Consider the following 13,310-nt stretch of genomic DNA (forward strand, 5'->3'; position numbering starts at 1 on the left):
ATAGGTGCTTTAAAAAATCCTGACACTTGTAAAATAAATGTGATTGGGGGGGTGTTTTTGTTTGTTTTGGGTTTTTGAGCCTTCAGGGTTCAGGCTTTCCCACCACAGCAGTCAGAGCTAGAGACTCTTCTAACACACATTTAGATTGTCAATTGCATGATATGGGGCTGGAATTCTGATGTTGAATACTCAACAAGTGATGAGAATACTAGATTCTCTTAACTTATAAGCATATTTTGAAGTACTTTAAAGTAAAAGGAACCTTGTCTCCTTTACTGCTTGTCTAGGCTAACAATCAGTGTTTTAACTGGTATCAACTGTTAGCACAGTGGGGGGTGGGAAATCAACTATATTAATAAGCCTGCATCTCTTCAGGGCTGGCTCTAGGTTTTTTGCTGCCCCAAGCAAAAAAAATTTTGGCTGCCTCCTGCACCCACCCTGCTGCCCCAGCCCTGGGCTCTCCCCTCCCCCCCCCACCTGCACCCTCCTTCTGCTGCAGCCCTGGGTCACTGGTAACTCACTCCCAGGGCAGGTCATTCAGCAGGAATTTTAGGCGTACACAGACAGGATTGGTTCCCATATGGTTACAGAACTGCAGTAAAGTGGAACAATTTTCAGCTTGTGTGACTGGAGGATATCTGGATGCATGTTATAAGACTGTCCTACATAAATGAGGAAAAGTTGAGGTGCCTTTATTCTTTTGTTCCATTCTTTCTTTCTATGGGGAATTTGCCAATGCAATATCACTGTCTTCCTTTAAACAACAAAAAAAAGGCAATGGCTGTTGAAAATAGCAATTCCAGTCCTAATAACCACTGGGAAGCATTTCTTGCTCAATTTTATCCTACTTTTTCTATAGCAAGTTACAGTGGATCAGTATATTTGATTTGGGAGAAATGAAGTAACAGCTGCCCAAACTGAGCTTGAGCACTCTTGAATTTTGAGGTGTCCAAATCTGGAAGGCAGGTGCTGGGGGGGGTGGTGCTTGTGGCTCTGCAGGGGAGCACAGCAGCATATATGCAGCAGCGCGTCTGGCGCTGCGTGAAGCCAGACACGCTGGTCTGAGTGGCATAGTAAGGGGGTTGGGGTAGGGGGTTCTGGGGGGGCAGTCAAGGGACAGGGAGCGGGGGGGTTGGATGGGGGTTAGATGAGTCAGGGGTTTGGGGGGGGACAGACAGCAGTTGGATAGGCATGGGAGTCTCAGGGGACAGGTAGGGGGTGGGGTCCTAGGGAGGGAAGTGGGGGGGGGGTGTCTCAGGAGGGGGCAGTTAGGAACAAGGAGAAGGGAGGCTTAGATAGGGGGTGGGGTCCTGGGACGGGGTGATCAGGGGGGTTGGATGGGTTGGGGTTTCTGTGGGGGGCAGTCGGAGAGAGGGGATGGGGGCAGGGTGGGGCTACCCTCACTCCCCGTGGAGTGTCCTATTTTTTTGAATGTTAAAATATGGTATCCCTACCCTTCCCAGTGCAGTTCTCCATTCACAGCAGGCTGCAGCATGAGATCTCAGCTTCCTCACTCCCTCCCCCTCTTTCCTGTTGGTAGTGGCCAAGGGAATGCTGGGAAATGTAGTTCTTTCCCTGCTCCAGGGCCGGCTCTATAAGCAGGGAGCTAACCAAGGAACTACAGCTCCGAGGGCCCCCTGTTGGTTCTCAGCTTCCATGCTGGATCCCTGCTGCCCCTGCAAATGGGCTGCCTCAAGCACATGCTTGCTTTGCTGGTGCCTAGAACTGCCCCTGCATCTCTTTAAACTATAAAGTATGGTGAGGCTAGAGAAACAAGTGACAACACCCTGAAAAGCTGTGATCAAAACTTGCCTAGATATGTGGAAAAAGTACATCTCTCCTGCTGTATTGGAAAAGATGAAGGTTCTCTGTATGCTGGTCATGGGTAATCTCAAACTGAGTAGACTCTAAAGTGCTTGACCTTTCAATTTATGTGAAGTTTATAATTTGAAAAGAGAAATGGAAACACATTGGTAGAGAGGCAAGCTTGGGTCCTGTGACCTGACTGAACATATGCAGAGAGGGAGAAGCTCGGTGGTCTTCTCCCTGCCCCCCCCCCAAGAAGAATCCCACCAAAACCCCCCAAATACTGCCTGCTTGTGTGGTATAGGCAGGGCCTTATGTTACCATGGGATTTACCAGCACATGGACTGTGTTCCAGAATTGAAACTTGAATCTGAACTTGCATGTCTGGTTCTCATGTCTGTGAAGAAAACCTTCTGTGCAAACTAGTGACATCTCTGGACATCCAGAAACAAGTGTAATTGGATGTGCTGCTGTCAATTGGGTGTCTAGTTAGCAGTATTCAGGTTTTTTCCCCTTGTGAATATCACGGAAATCATTTTTCCCATATCCCCAGCCTGTTGCTCCTACCTTGCCACTTACCAAAACATCTAGCTTTGTCAATAATGCCCCCTTTCTAGGGTCATTTTTTGGCTAATGATGCATTGTACTGAAAATCAAACTTGGGGTGAGAGGAGGAAATATGCCATGTAAACGAAACTTAAGCCCATGTGATGACACAAGGGGACTGACTCTATTTTAAAATTTAAAATAAAAGACTTTGAGAGTTGCTTAAGCTGCCCAGACTCTGGGACCCCCTACAGAAATGGGCAGTGGGGGGTGAGCTTGCCACAGGCTTGCTAAGCTCTAGCCATGGTTTTCATGGAACAAATGGGGGCAGGGCAGCTGTGTAACTTTTTCCCCTCTTCTTCCCCCTTGCCCCCTCCCTGGGGTCATGTGGCTTTGCCTGAGGGGTAGATGTGCTCGTTGATCACAAGGCAACACTTTGGAGGGGGGCTTTAGAGAAATAGCTGGGGCCTGTGTCCTGGGGAACAAGCTGTGACTTGCTGAGTGTGCAGCTTGGTGCTGTGGGCACCAGCAGGGGGAGACTGTCGGTGAAGGTGTGCTGTGGTGACTGCATCGCACCAGGCCTCAAACCCCAGCACAGTGTGCCAGGAGCCTTGAGCTGCCAGCCAGCTTGCGCCAGTAGATCCCGTAAGGGCAGATGGGATCAGGAGTGGGAGGGGAAAGCTTAAAATGGCAATGGAGGGGAGACCATCACCAAGAGCAGCAGACCCTGGGGCAGGGAGGGACAGTGGTGCATGGGGCCCTTGCGCATGAGCTGGGCCCTATAAAGCCTGGGCCTCCCCATGAGGCTGCTTTGAGCTGCAGTAGTGAGATATGCAGGCTGACTCTCCTGATCCTGCCTGCAATGTGTGAGTAGGCCTGGCTGGGCTTTGCTTTCCCCAGAGCTGGGCCAGCTTTCCAGGTCTCAAGGGAAATCTGATCCTTTGGGATGAAGGAGAACTTTGCTGAACAAAGCTGGATCTTGGTGCCTCTGGAACGTTTTGTGTGTGTTGGGGTTTTTTGGGGGGGGGGGGGGGTAGGGGGTTGAAGGTACAGTTGTACTTGTTCTGCTCTGAGAGCATGCGGCTTGATTGGAGATGGTGGCTGTGCTCTCTGGTGGGAGACCTTGAGTATAGACTAGAAAACAGTCTGAACAAAAGCTACTTGGCCCAGTGATCCTGAGCAGGTTGCAGACTCTAGCACTACTTTGCTGCCTTCCCTCTGAGTGCCTGGATCATCCCTCTGCTTACACAGTGGGGCTGCCCTGCAGACTCCTTTCTTCACAGCACCCTATTGCCTTCAATGCATGTTGCAGTTCTTGGGTTGTACTCACTCTGGCCTGGTCTACACTATGACTTTAATTCAGATTTAGCTGCGTTAATCCGAATTAATCCTTAACCCGTCCACACAACGGAGCCAGTTACTTCGAATTAAAGGGCACTTAAAATCGATTTCTGTACTCCACCCCGACGAGCGGAGTAGCACCAAAATCGATTTTGTTAATTCGAATTAGGGGTAGTGTGGCCGCACACCACCGAATTAATGTGGTTAAAATTAATGTGCTTAGTGTGGCCGCGCACAATCGAATTTATACAATCTGTTTCCCAAATTCGAATTATCTAAATTCGAATTAATCTCGTAGTGTAGACGTACCCTCTGTTGGACACTAACTTGTAGGAGAAGTCCTGACTTAACTGCTGGATTGTTCTTGCCTTTCAGTTGCATCTAACTAGAAGATGTCTGACGAGAGCCAAACAACTGCTCCTGCCCCAGACAGCAAGGAGCAGCAGGTAACTGCTCCACAGCATGTGTAAGATCCTGATCTGTGCTACTACCAACCAACAGAGGCAGCTTAGTCCTTCACCAGTGTCTAGGCATGCAGTCCTTGCCCATGTTGTGACACAGGGGTCTCTTTCTCTTAGTCCTGAACCAGCGCCTAATGGTCTTGAGTGGGAATGGTCTGTTACCAGTGGTGCTGCTCTCCACTTACTAGGCATAACCTAGTGTGTGCTCACTGTGGTAAGTGGAACTCCCTGGGTCTGATTCTCCATGGAACTGCAGTGGCATTGTGCTCATGGCTGAGTGAAGAATAGGCCTGCTTTTTTGAGCCAAAACTTGGCAAGTGCACCTATTAATCTAAATGCCTTCTGATCTCTCTGCCAAAGTGACAAGTGCTGTAACTTTTTTGTGTTACATGCAAGTGGCTTGTGGAGAGCCTATTAAAAAGCTTTTTGGATCAATCTCAGCCATTGCCTGCCCTTGGTAAAATGATAAGCCTCAGTGAGACTTCCTGGCTTGCTAGCCATCGGAGAGCTAGTTCTTACTAATTGTCTCTAAATTGGCCACCCATGCTTGCATATTTCCCCCACCACCACCACTGCTTGGGAACTACTCTCCTGGCCATCCTCTGCTCTGGGACAGGCTCCTGGAGTATGCTGTGGTGTAATCTTGCAATGACATGCCTGACGAATTCAGGCCACTCTAGGTGAACATCTAAACCAGGGATCAGTAACCTTTGACACGCAGCCCACCAGGGTAAGCCCCCTGATGGACCAGGCTGGCTTGTTTACCTACTGTGGCCGCAGGTTTGGCCGATTGCGGTTCCCACTGGCCACAGTTCGCTGCTCCAGGCCAATCGGGACTGTGGGAAGCGGCGCAGGCTGAGGGATGTGCTGGCTGTGGCTTCCCACAGCCTCCATTGGCCTGGAGCGGCGAACTGTGGCCAGTGGGAACTGCAATCGGCCAAACCTGTGGCCACAGCAGGTAAACAGGCCCAGCCCACCAGGGGGCTTACCCTGGTGGGCTGTGTGCCAAAGGTTGCCGATTCCCTGATCTAGACAACTCCTACCAGGCTGTCCCTGGCCTGAAGGAAGCATGTCATGCAAGCTTATGTTGGGGGTGTACATAAAGCCCAGTTACTAGTTTTCTGAGCTACCCTAGAACTCCCTGCTAAAGAGGGAAGTCCAGGGCTGACCTGTCAAACTGCTGAAGGGCAAGTGGCGTGTACATTGATATGAGTTTCTAGCAGTGTGGCTTACAACACACCTCTGTGCCTCAAAACTAGAGGGAGAAATGGGGAAGGGGAGTTTGACTAAGGCAGGAATTTATGTGGTATGTGTATAAAAATCTGATTTGGGGCGGGGGGGGAGAATACCTGGAGAGTTGCCTAACTTCTACTGGAAGAACCTTTTCAAGGCAGGAGATGTGTGGCAACAAAACTGTTACCTAGTGAGGGTTCTAAAAGAGGCCTGATTCTGGTATGAACTGTCACTTCATTTACACGACTGTTCTTCTGCCTTGTTAGACCCCAGCGAGTCAAGTGGCTGGTCTGCCCTTGTTCAAGTCTACTTATGACATGGTGGTGTCTGCCCTGACTTCTGCCAAAGGAACCCAGCCATCAATCAAATCTGTGTGTGAGGCAGCAGAGAAAGGAGTGACTGCCATGGCTGGTGAAGCTGTCACTAGTGCACAGCCAGCTCTAACTGATCTGGAGCCTCAGCGTGAGTAAGCCATGGGCTGGCAATGGCCTTCCCTTTTGTAAGGCATAGGGAAAGCAAGTGGGTGCTTCGTGTTTGATGGGTAGCTTGTTTGTGTGGGGGAAGGAAGCACCTCATAGCTCCTGTTCTGAAGAGTTCTGGACTTCAGTGCTATGTTGGGGGTGTTACTTTACAAGTGAGCGATAACACAGTAACTCTGGTGTGCTAGCAGCTTCTGAAAGGCTTGAACAAGTCCCTGCTCTGGACGGTCCATATTTGAAATAGACTGTGCCCATGCTAAAGAGGGAATGCTGTGAGAAGCAGTGATGGTGAACATTACTTGCCCATCATCTTAGTTCAAAACTTGCATGCTTCATGTTTGTACCGGGAGGGTGTCTGTACGGAACTTCTTAGAAGCTGACTGTCAGACTCAAAAGAGCAGCAAGCTAAAGCCACAGCAGACTGAAGGAGGGGTTCTAGGCGTAGCAAGCCTGTAGAGTAAGACCACCCTCTCCCCAAGATCATTCATGCAACTCCAGGTGGCAAAGGAGACTTGCTCTTCTCAGTCCTGGAGGCAAAGAGGCTGTATGGAGCACTGAACACCATAACTAGGTGACTAAATCTGATGTGGACAGGAAGGGGAAGCCACTGTTCAGAGCAGTAGGCAACATAGCTTTTTGCAGCAGTATATTGGGAAGACTGAAGGGGAGGTCAGAATCTGGTTGTGTAGAGAAGGTGGTTGCTGAGGGGGGGTGGTGCATGGGAGGGGGTGCAGTCACATCCACATCTGGGCCTGTCTTTCAAAAGTGCTGGATGCTGGGCAGCTCCCACTGAGAATAATCAGAGCGGCTGGGTGCAGAGCTCTTCCAAAAATCTGGTCCTAGATGCAGATCTTGGGCAAACCTTTCTCTGGGTCTTTGCTGCACTGGCATAGGCCACTCTAGCTTCAAGCATCCCCTGTTACAAGGGCTAATTCCTCAGCTGTTCATCTGTCCTTGCAGACAGGGTTCTCAAGATAGCAAATGCTCCTAGTGGCATATAAAGATACACTGCCAAGATCACTTGACACCTGAGCTGCCTAAGGAGGAGACCGCTCCCCTTTCTCTGGAGATTAAATAAATTAATGGAGATATCCCATCTCCTAGAACTGGAAGGGACCTTGAAAGGTCATCAAGTCCAGCCCCCTGCCTTCACTAGCAGGACCAAGTACTGATTTTGCCCCAGATCCCTAAGTGGCCCCCTCAAGGATTGAACTCACAACCCTGGGCTTAGCAGGCCAATGCTTAAACCACTGAGCTATCCTTAGATGGCTCCTAAAACACCTCAGCTTATCCAGCTGCTCAAGGCATAAAGAACATTCCCACTCTTGGGTTCCCATATTCACAGCTGCTCCCCATACATCTTCCATTGACTTCAAAGGCTGTTCTTTGCAGACTATCTGAAGCATTGACCCGTTAAATATTAGGGTTTTTACCACTATCTCTAAAGACAATAGAGCAGCAGCATTAGGCTGGGTAAGAACAACACCCTGTATGGAGGGGGAAATATTACCTGAAATAACACTGCCCTGGGAGGCTCTTGACCTAACTGCCCATTTATGACTAGTGTCTTGGACTTGCCATGGGTGCTGATGGAACTCCATTTCTGTTCTGTGGGAAACTGTTTTCTTTCATTCCAATATGGAGGCATCATTGCATGGAAAGTCAATTTTTCTCAGGAAATTCTGAGAAATATTGAAATGACCTTATTAGAGACTAAATGAAGCATGCTGATGTTTTGACTATTACAGCAAGTTTTAGATTATAAAATTTGCTGTAAGTGCATCATCCTTATCAAAACATGGTGGTTTTCTTAACTCAACAATCTGTTCTGCAAAACACTCTGATTTGTGTTTGAACTGGCATTTCCTGAGGGAAAACTTCCATTGGAAACTTTGACCAGCTCTATCCAAACAGCCTAGTCTAATGCCAACTGAGTAAAAGCATGCTTTCTCCAATGTATGAAATGACTGATTTTTCTAGCATATGTCTGCACGTACCCTCTGTAAACCTGGAGACTACAAGCTCCATATCTTGTTTCTAGCTGCAATTGCAAATGAGGGTGGTTGCAAGGGCCTGGAGAAACTGGAGGAGAAGCTGCCAGTCCAAGAGCCAGCAGATAAGGTAATTACTTCTCCTGGGTGGGGAGGTCTGGTGTCCATGTTCTAGAGAGCTAGTTCAGAGCTGCCCTGAGTCTTCAGGCTAGCTGTAATTCTCTGCAAACAATCACTTTATTCTAGGCAGAAAGAATTTATTAGGCTCTTCTCACAAGAAGGCTTCCTCTTCTCACACTGCCCTTTCAGCTGCTAGTTGGAGCTGGACAAATAATTCATAATTAATTAGCCAACTTTGGTTCTTACTGTCTGAATTTGCCACAGATAGTGTTCCTTGATCATTTTATTTGAAATTACATGGATGTTATCTTAACTACCTTAAAGTTGGCCAGCAAAGACTCATGCCATCTTCTGATGTTTTGATAGATGAAGACCTGAGGCTTTTCTCAAGACTTTTTACCTTTATCAAACAGTCTGGTCTTAGTTTAGCTGGGAGATCAATACTTGAAGGTGGCTGTTCAACTCTGAATATGTTTTGCATGAATAGACGCTTTAAAAAGAAACAAAACCACTCTCCCTCAGCTGCACAACTTCAGGTCTCATGACCCTTGCAGTGATTCGCTAACTTTTCAGGCCAGATGAGACTTGAACTTTTATTTAAAGACTTCCTCCCCCCCCCCCCCCCAAAAACTCCTCAATCCCCTTAGGCATCTTAAAGCAGCCCAAAAGGGCACAAGCCCATCAAGTCTCTGCTGGACATTTCTTAGATTTAGCTCATGTGAGGTACTCAATATGTAAGCTGTCATGCTTGTGCATATAGGTCAGATTGCATATTATCATCCCTGATAAGTGTACGACATAATTGATCCTCCGAGAGCCTGAAGCTATAAAGCTTAATGTGACATTTGCTCTGAGCAAATATTCAATAGCTGCTGTTTCCATAAATATTCCTGCCACTAAAATCTTCTGGGAACATAGTTGAGGAGCAAAGAGTTAAATCTACTAATGTACTCCTGACTGCTCATGAAAGTTCCTCCCAGTTTGATTTCAAGTCCCATTGAATCAGTCACTTAAGTGCTTGTCAAAAACCCAACCACAATCTCTAGTAATACTTGCTCCCAGACTCCATCTCCCAGCTAGCTATAAAACTCTGGAGATGTTGGTACAGTCTCCTCAAGGTCAGGCCCCTGAAATACAGCACTAGCATAGGTGGAAACAGGAGTTTTATACCAACTTGATTTCTTCCCCTAGGATCTCTTGGACACCAAAGAGCTGATGTCCTCCAAAGAGGTGGATGCTGTGAGCAGCAGAATGACTGAGGTGGTAGATGTAACCAAGGAGACTCTTCAGGGCAGCATAGAGGCTGCAAAATCAATGGTGACCAGTAGCATGAGCACAGTCATGGGCTCCACAGTGGGCCAAATGGCTATGAGTGGAGTGGAAGCTGTGCTGGAGAAATCTGAGGATCTGGTGGATCACTACCTCCCCATCACAGATGAGGAACTAGGTCCGAGAATGCATGCTTGACACTTAACTACAAATAGTACACGTCTGTCTCTTCCCTCCATTAAATAGCTTTCCTACAAGGAGTGGGAACATTTTAAGCATTCATGCAGCAGGCTTGCTGAAGGCCCAGCCATTCTGTTACCTGCACCAGCAGTCAATCAGACTAAATCAGGTTAGGCTTCAAGAAACAGCTAGGTCGTATGAGGCTAGTGAGGGATTTAATCTGGACTCTGGCATAGTCACTCCCGCACAGATATCTTCCACCCTATAGGGGTATGTACCTACCCTAATCTTCAGGGGCAGGGAAAGAGGCCTGGTATGGTGCATCTGTTTCAAGGAAATCTTGGAGAGATGAGGCCAAACTCTGAAGTGGGCACAACTTGCAAAGCCAAGGATAGGTACAAATGACTCCATTCTGGATCTGTCCCTGAGGAAAAGGGCATGGTTTTTGGAGATAGCAGGTGGAACTAGGCCAAAAGGCCATATTCTTGGGGGGGCTCTGAGCACCCCCAAGTCACTTCAGAAGGAAGGTTAAATAGCTTTGAGGGTGTGCACTGGCTCTAAATCTGTAGCAGGAAGCAATGCTGGAGGGATGGAGACTGTTCTAGGTAGAAGCCCTAGAGTGAAGCAAAAAGTAACTTCAAGGATAATATGGCTTTCTTGACTCAAAAGGTCTTAGTGTCTAAAAGTAAGGGACTGATTCTTCACCATAGTTACCAACAATAGTTCTCACATAATGGTAGCTTTACTACTGTTTTGTTCCCACTGAGTGAAGCTGAAAGCTACAGAATATTCAAGATGTCACTGCTATTTCCTCTAGCTGCATGTACAAATAGCTAAGTGACTGGACACAACTAGGAGAACTAAGTAGGGAAACTTGCACACCAGATTCCTGTGAGGGGAAGATTTTTTTTTTTTTTTTTTTTTTTTTAAAGCATCTTGAGTTAAAAACAGACAAATGAGGTGACTAATGGGAGGGTAATTCAGACCTTGGTTCTGGATTCTTATTGCTGCACAAATAACACACTGCAGAATGTGAATGTACACTTGAAAAAAAAGTCCATGGGTATGTCTACATTGGACTAAGACCCACAGCATGGCTGTGGTTGCCCTGGGTAAGCTGACTCAGACTGTGGGGCTAAAAATTGCTGTGTAGATGTTTGGGCTCAGGCCAGAGACTGCAAGTGAGGAGGGTCCCAGAATCCAGCCCAAGCCTGAATGTCTACACCACAATCAAACAGCCCCATGAGCCAGTCAGCTGAGATAGGCCAGCAGCAGGTAGGCCCCAAAGAGTATGACAGACTGAGCAGACCAGAGAGAGCCTGCACTGGGGAGGGGTGGTTGAACACAACTTCATTGAGTAAAGGGCTGGAGAAGGAGTCGCGCTTGGATTGACATGCCTGTTCTTCCTGGGTTGCTCTTAATCTTTTGCATTCCTCTATATTGAGAATGGAAGGCTGGCTGATTCTGTGCCATTGATATGACCAAACAGAGGAGTTGGAATGCAGTCATCTTCCCTGGCAACTCCCATCTGGGTCTCCATGGGGACTAAACCTGAAGATGATGGCCATTGTCTAGATTTAAACCAAGACTGAACTCCCCATTACCAGGGAAATACCTATCTGTGCTGAAAAGTTCTGCATTTCTATCTGCATAGATCCACCTCGTGCCAGGTACCTGGCCTGTTGACTTCAGTGGGACCCCTGCATGAAGGGAGATCCATCATGTCAGTTGAGAACACCTGGCTGAAATAGTGTGACTCCACCTGCCCTATAGCACAGGATTTAGCTATGATTCTTCCCACCTCTGGGTGGGATGTGGTGGACAAGATCTCCAATATATGGTACCATAGGTACACTTGCAACTTAAACACTCATGAAAGATGACCTAGGCAGCAGTAACTTTGTATGAAAAGTCTCATGCTAGTCCCAAACAATCTTATGTGGCAGATGCCTCCAGCCAGCTGCTGAAGGGAATAAAATATCTTATTGGGGGTGATATTTCTAAATCTAAACCCCTGGTTATTTTGTGGCTCTCTAGCTCAGTAAGGACTCTAATAGAGTAGGTGGATCATGTTGACCCCATGCCCTTCATCCAATAGGGTGACTGACCTTGTTCTCATTCCTTACAGCAAGCTTAGCTGAATCTGTGGAGGGAGCTGAAGAGTCTGCTGTCCAGCATCAGGGCTACTTTGTGCGGCTGGGTTCCTTGTCAGCTCAGCTCCGCCAACGTGCCTACCAGCATTCCTTGGGCAAAGTGAGACAGGCCAAGCAGGGCATGCAGCAGACCTTCCTACAGTTTCATGAAGTCCTTGACCTGGTAGGAACACTGTTCCCTAAACTCCTTGTTAAGTATCCTGTCCTAACACTATTTTTGTGGAAAATAGTCTTATTGGTTTCTCTGGCCTCAAGAGGCTCAATCCAGGAGAATAGCTGTATTGTCCCAGCAGTGCTCCTGTCTAGCAGCCTCTTCATGCTGGTGTTGCCATCTTTATAAGTGGCTCAGTGAGTCATATATGCAAGTTGTTCTCATAGTAGAGCTTCATCCTTTGCTCCTTGCTGCTTCTGTCCCCTTCTAGATTAACTCTATCAGGCAGAATGTTGATCAGAAGCTTCAGGATGGCCAGCAGAAGTTGCACCAGATGTGGCTTGACTGGAGCAGCAAGCAGCCAGAAGGAAGTAATGATGCAGCCTCTACAGAGCCAAAGGTATTGGGCTATTGGAGAGCAGTTCTGGACTGGGACATCCCTGCAGAGAAAACATAGACCTAGTTCACTTCACATGTCTTCTAAACCTGTTAACTTGCTTCTTTACAGCAGGTGGAGTCTCATACTCTGGCCATGTCTCAGAGCATCACTCAGCAGCTGCAAGACACCTGTCAGACCCTGAAGGCCAGCATCCAGGGCCTCCCTTCTGGCCTACAGGAAAAGGTGCAGCAGGTTCTCAAGAACTTAGAAGAGCTCCACAATTCCTTCTTTGCTGCCAAGTCCTTCCATGACCTACCAAGTGCCACCCAGAGCCAGGAGAAGATAACCAAAGCCCAGGAGTACATAGATGAGCTGCTTGAGTATGTAGAGCACAACACTCCTTTCTCCTGGCTGGTGGGACCCTTCACCCCATCTGGCAGAGCCTATGTAACACCACAGGAGGAGCCTGAGGAAGAGGAGGTGGCTCAGAAGGCAGACTAGGGACCATATTATAGCTGTACCTAGCACAGTCTTTTTGGAAAGTGCCTAATGTATAAAGGGTAGAGCTTCTGTGGGAGGAGTGGGGACTAACTTCTCTGGCCAGCACTAATATCACACCTTGAACCCAGTTGATTGTTTGCAGGTGAATGCCTTGAGAAAAGCTAATAAAGTAATTAAATTTATGAGCCAATGGCTCTTTTCCCAGGAATACCTTAGACCCAAGAACAGTCTTATAGCAATAGACCTTCAAGCCTGTTAAAAGTAAGTAGGCTTTATACTGAATAGCTTTCTCCTAGAGACCATGTATGGTGCAGAATCTCGAACTAAAAATAAAAAAGCATTGTGTTTAAATGCTGTCAGTCTTTGACTATTGTCTCATTCATTCTCTATTTTTAATATATAAATTTGCTGTATGGTGATTTAGCTTTTAATTAAAACTACATCTTGTGCCTTCTGAGCTGGGCTCTCCCCACTAAATCATCTTGCCTGACTACACCTACATTCCTGGCCCCAGCAGCTTCAGATAGGGGAAAATCACCAGCATGTTTGGTTTTTTTAAGGGGGGGGGGTCTCTCTCCCTGCATACTACACAATAACCAAACTATGATTCAGGCAATGTTAGTTCTGTCCCAATGGCAGTTTTAAAAGTCTATACTCAGAGTGCTGGAGGTTTCTTTAAGAACTGTACAGGGGGCTTCTG

The 13,310-nt window shown here is 47.5% G+C and overlaps 1 protein-coding gene across 1 annotated transcript; it reads left to right on the top strand.

Annotated features, from left to right (window-relative positions):
- The first annotated feature begins 4,085 nt into the window (after window positions 1–4,085).
- On the top strand, window positions 4,086–12,610 carry LOC112103023 (perilipin-3-like). Its single transcript, XM_026656762.1, has 7 exons — window positions 4,086–4,139; window positions 5,654–5,849; window positions 7,908–7,987; window positions 9,169–9,424; window positions 11,555–11,742; window positions 12,002–12,130; window positions 12,239–12,610. Exons 1-7 carry the CDS (start codon window positions 4,086–4,088, stop codon window positions 12,608–12,610), a joined length of 1,275 nt encoding a protein of 424 aa, XP_026512547.1.
- The last annotated feature ends 700 nt before the right edge of the window (window positions 12,611–13,310 follow it).

The sequence above is a fragment of the Terrapene carolina genome, unplaced genomic scaffold (genome assembly GCF_002925995.2).
Source record: "Terrapene carolina triunguis isolate 2854851 unplaced genomic scaffold, T_m_triunguis-2.0 Scaffold233, whole genome shotgun sequence".
In the NCBI taxonomy this organism is placed as follows: Eukaryota; Metazoa; Chordata; order Testudines; family Emydidae; genus Terrapene; species Terrapene triunguis.

Bases quoted from the DNA above. Each gene is read 5' to 3' on its own strand.
- LOC112103023 (XM_026656762.1), top strand. From the start codon at position 4,086: ATGTCTGACGAGAGCCAAACAACTGCTCCTGCCCCAGACAGCAAGGAG. The intron at 4,140-5,653 runs GTAACTGCTCCA...CTGCCTTGTTAG, and splicing joins CAGACAGCAAGGAGCAGCAG to ACCCCAGCGAGTCAAGTGGC. The intron at 12,131-12,238 runs GTATTGGGCTAT...GCTTCTTTACAG, and splicing joins CAGCCTCTACAGAGCCAAAG to CAGGTGGAGTCTCATACTCT.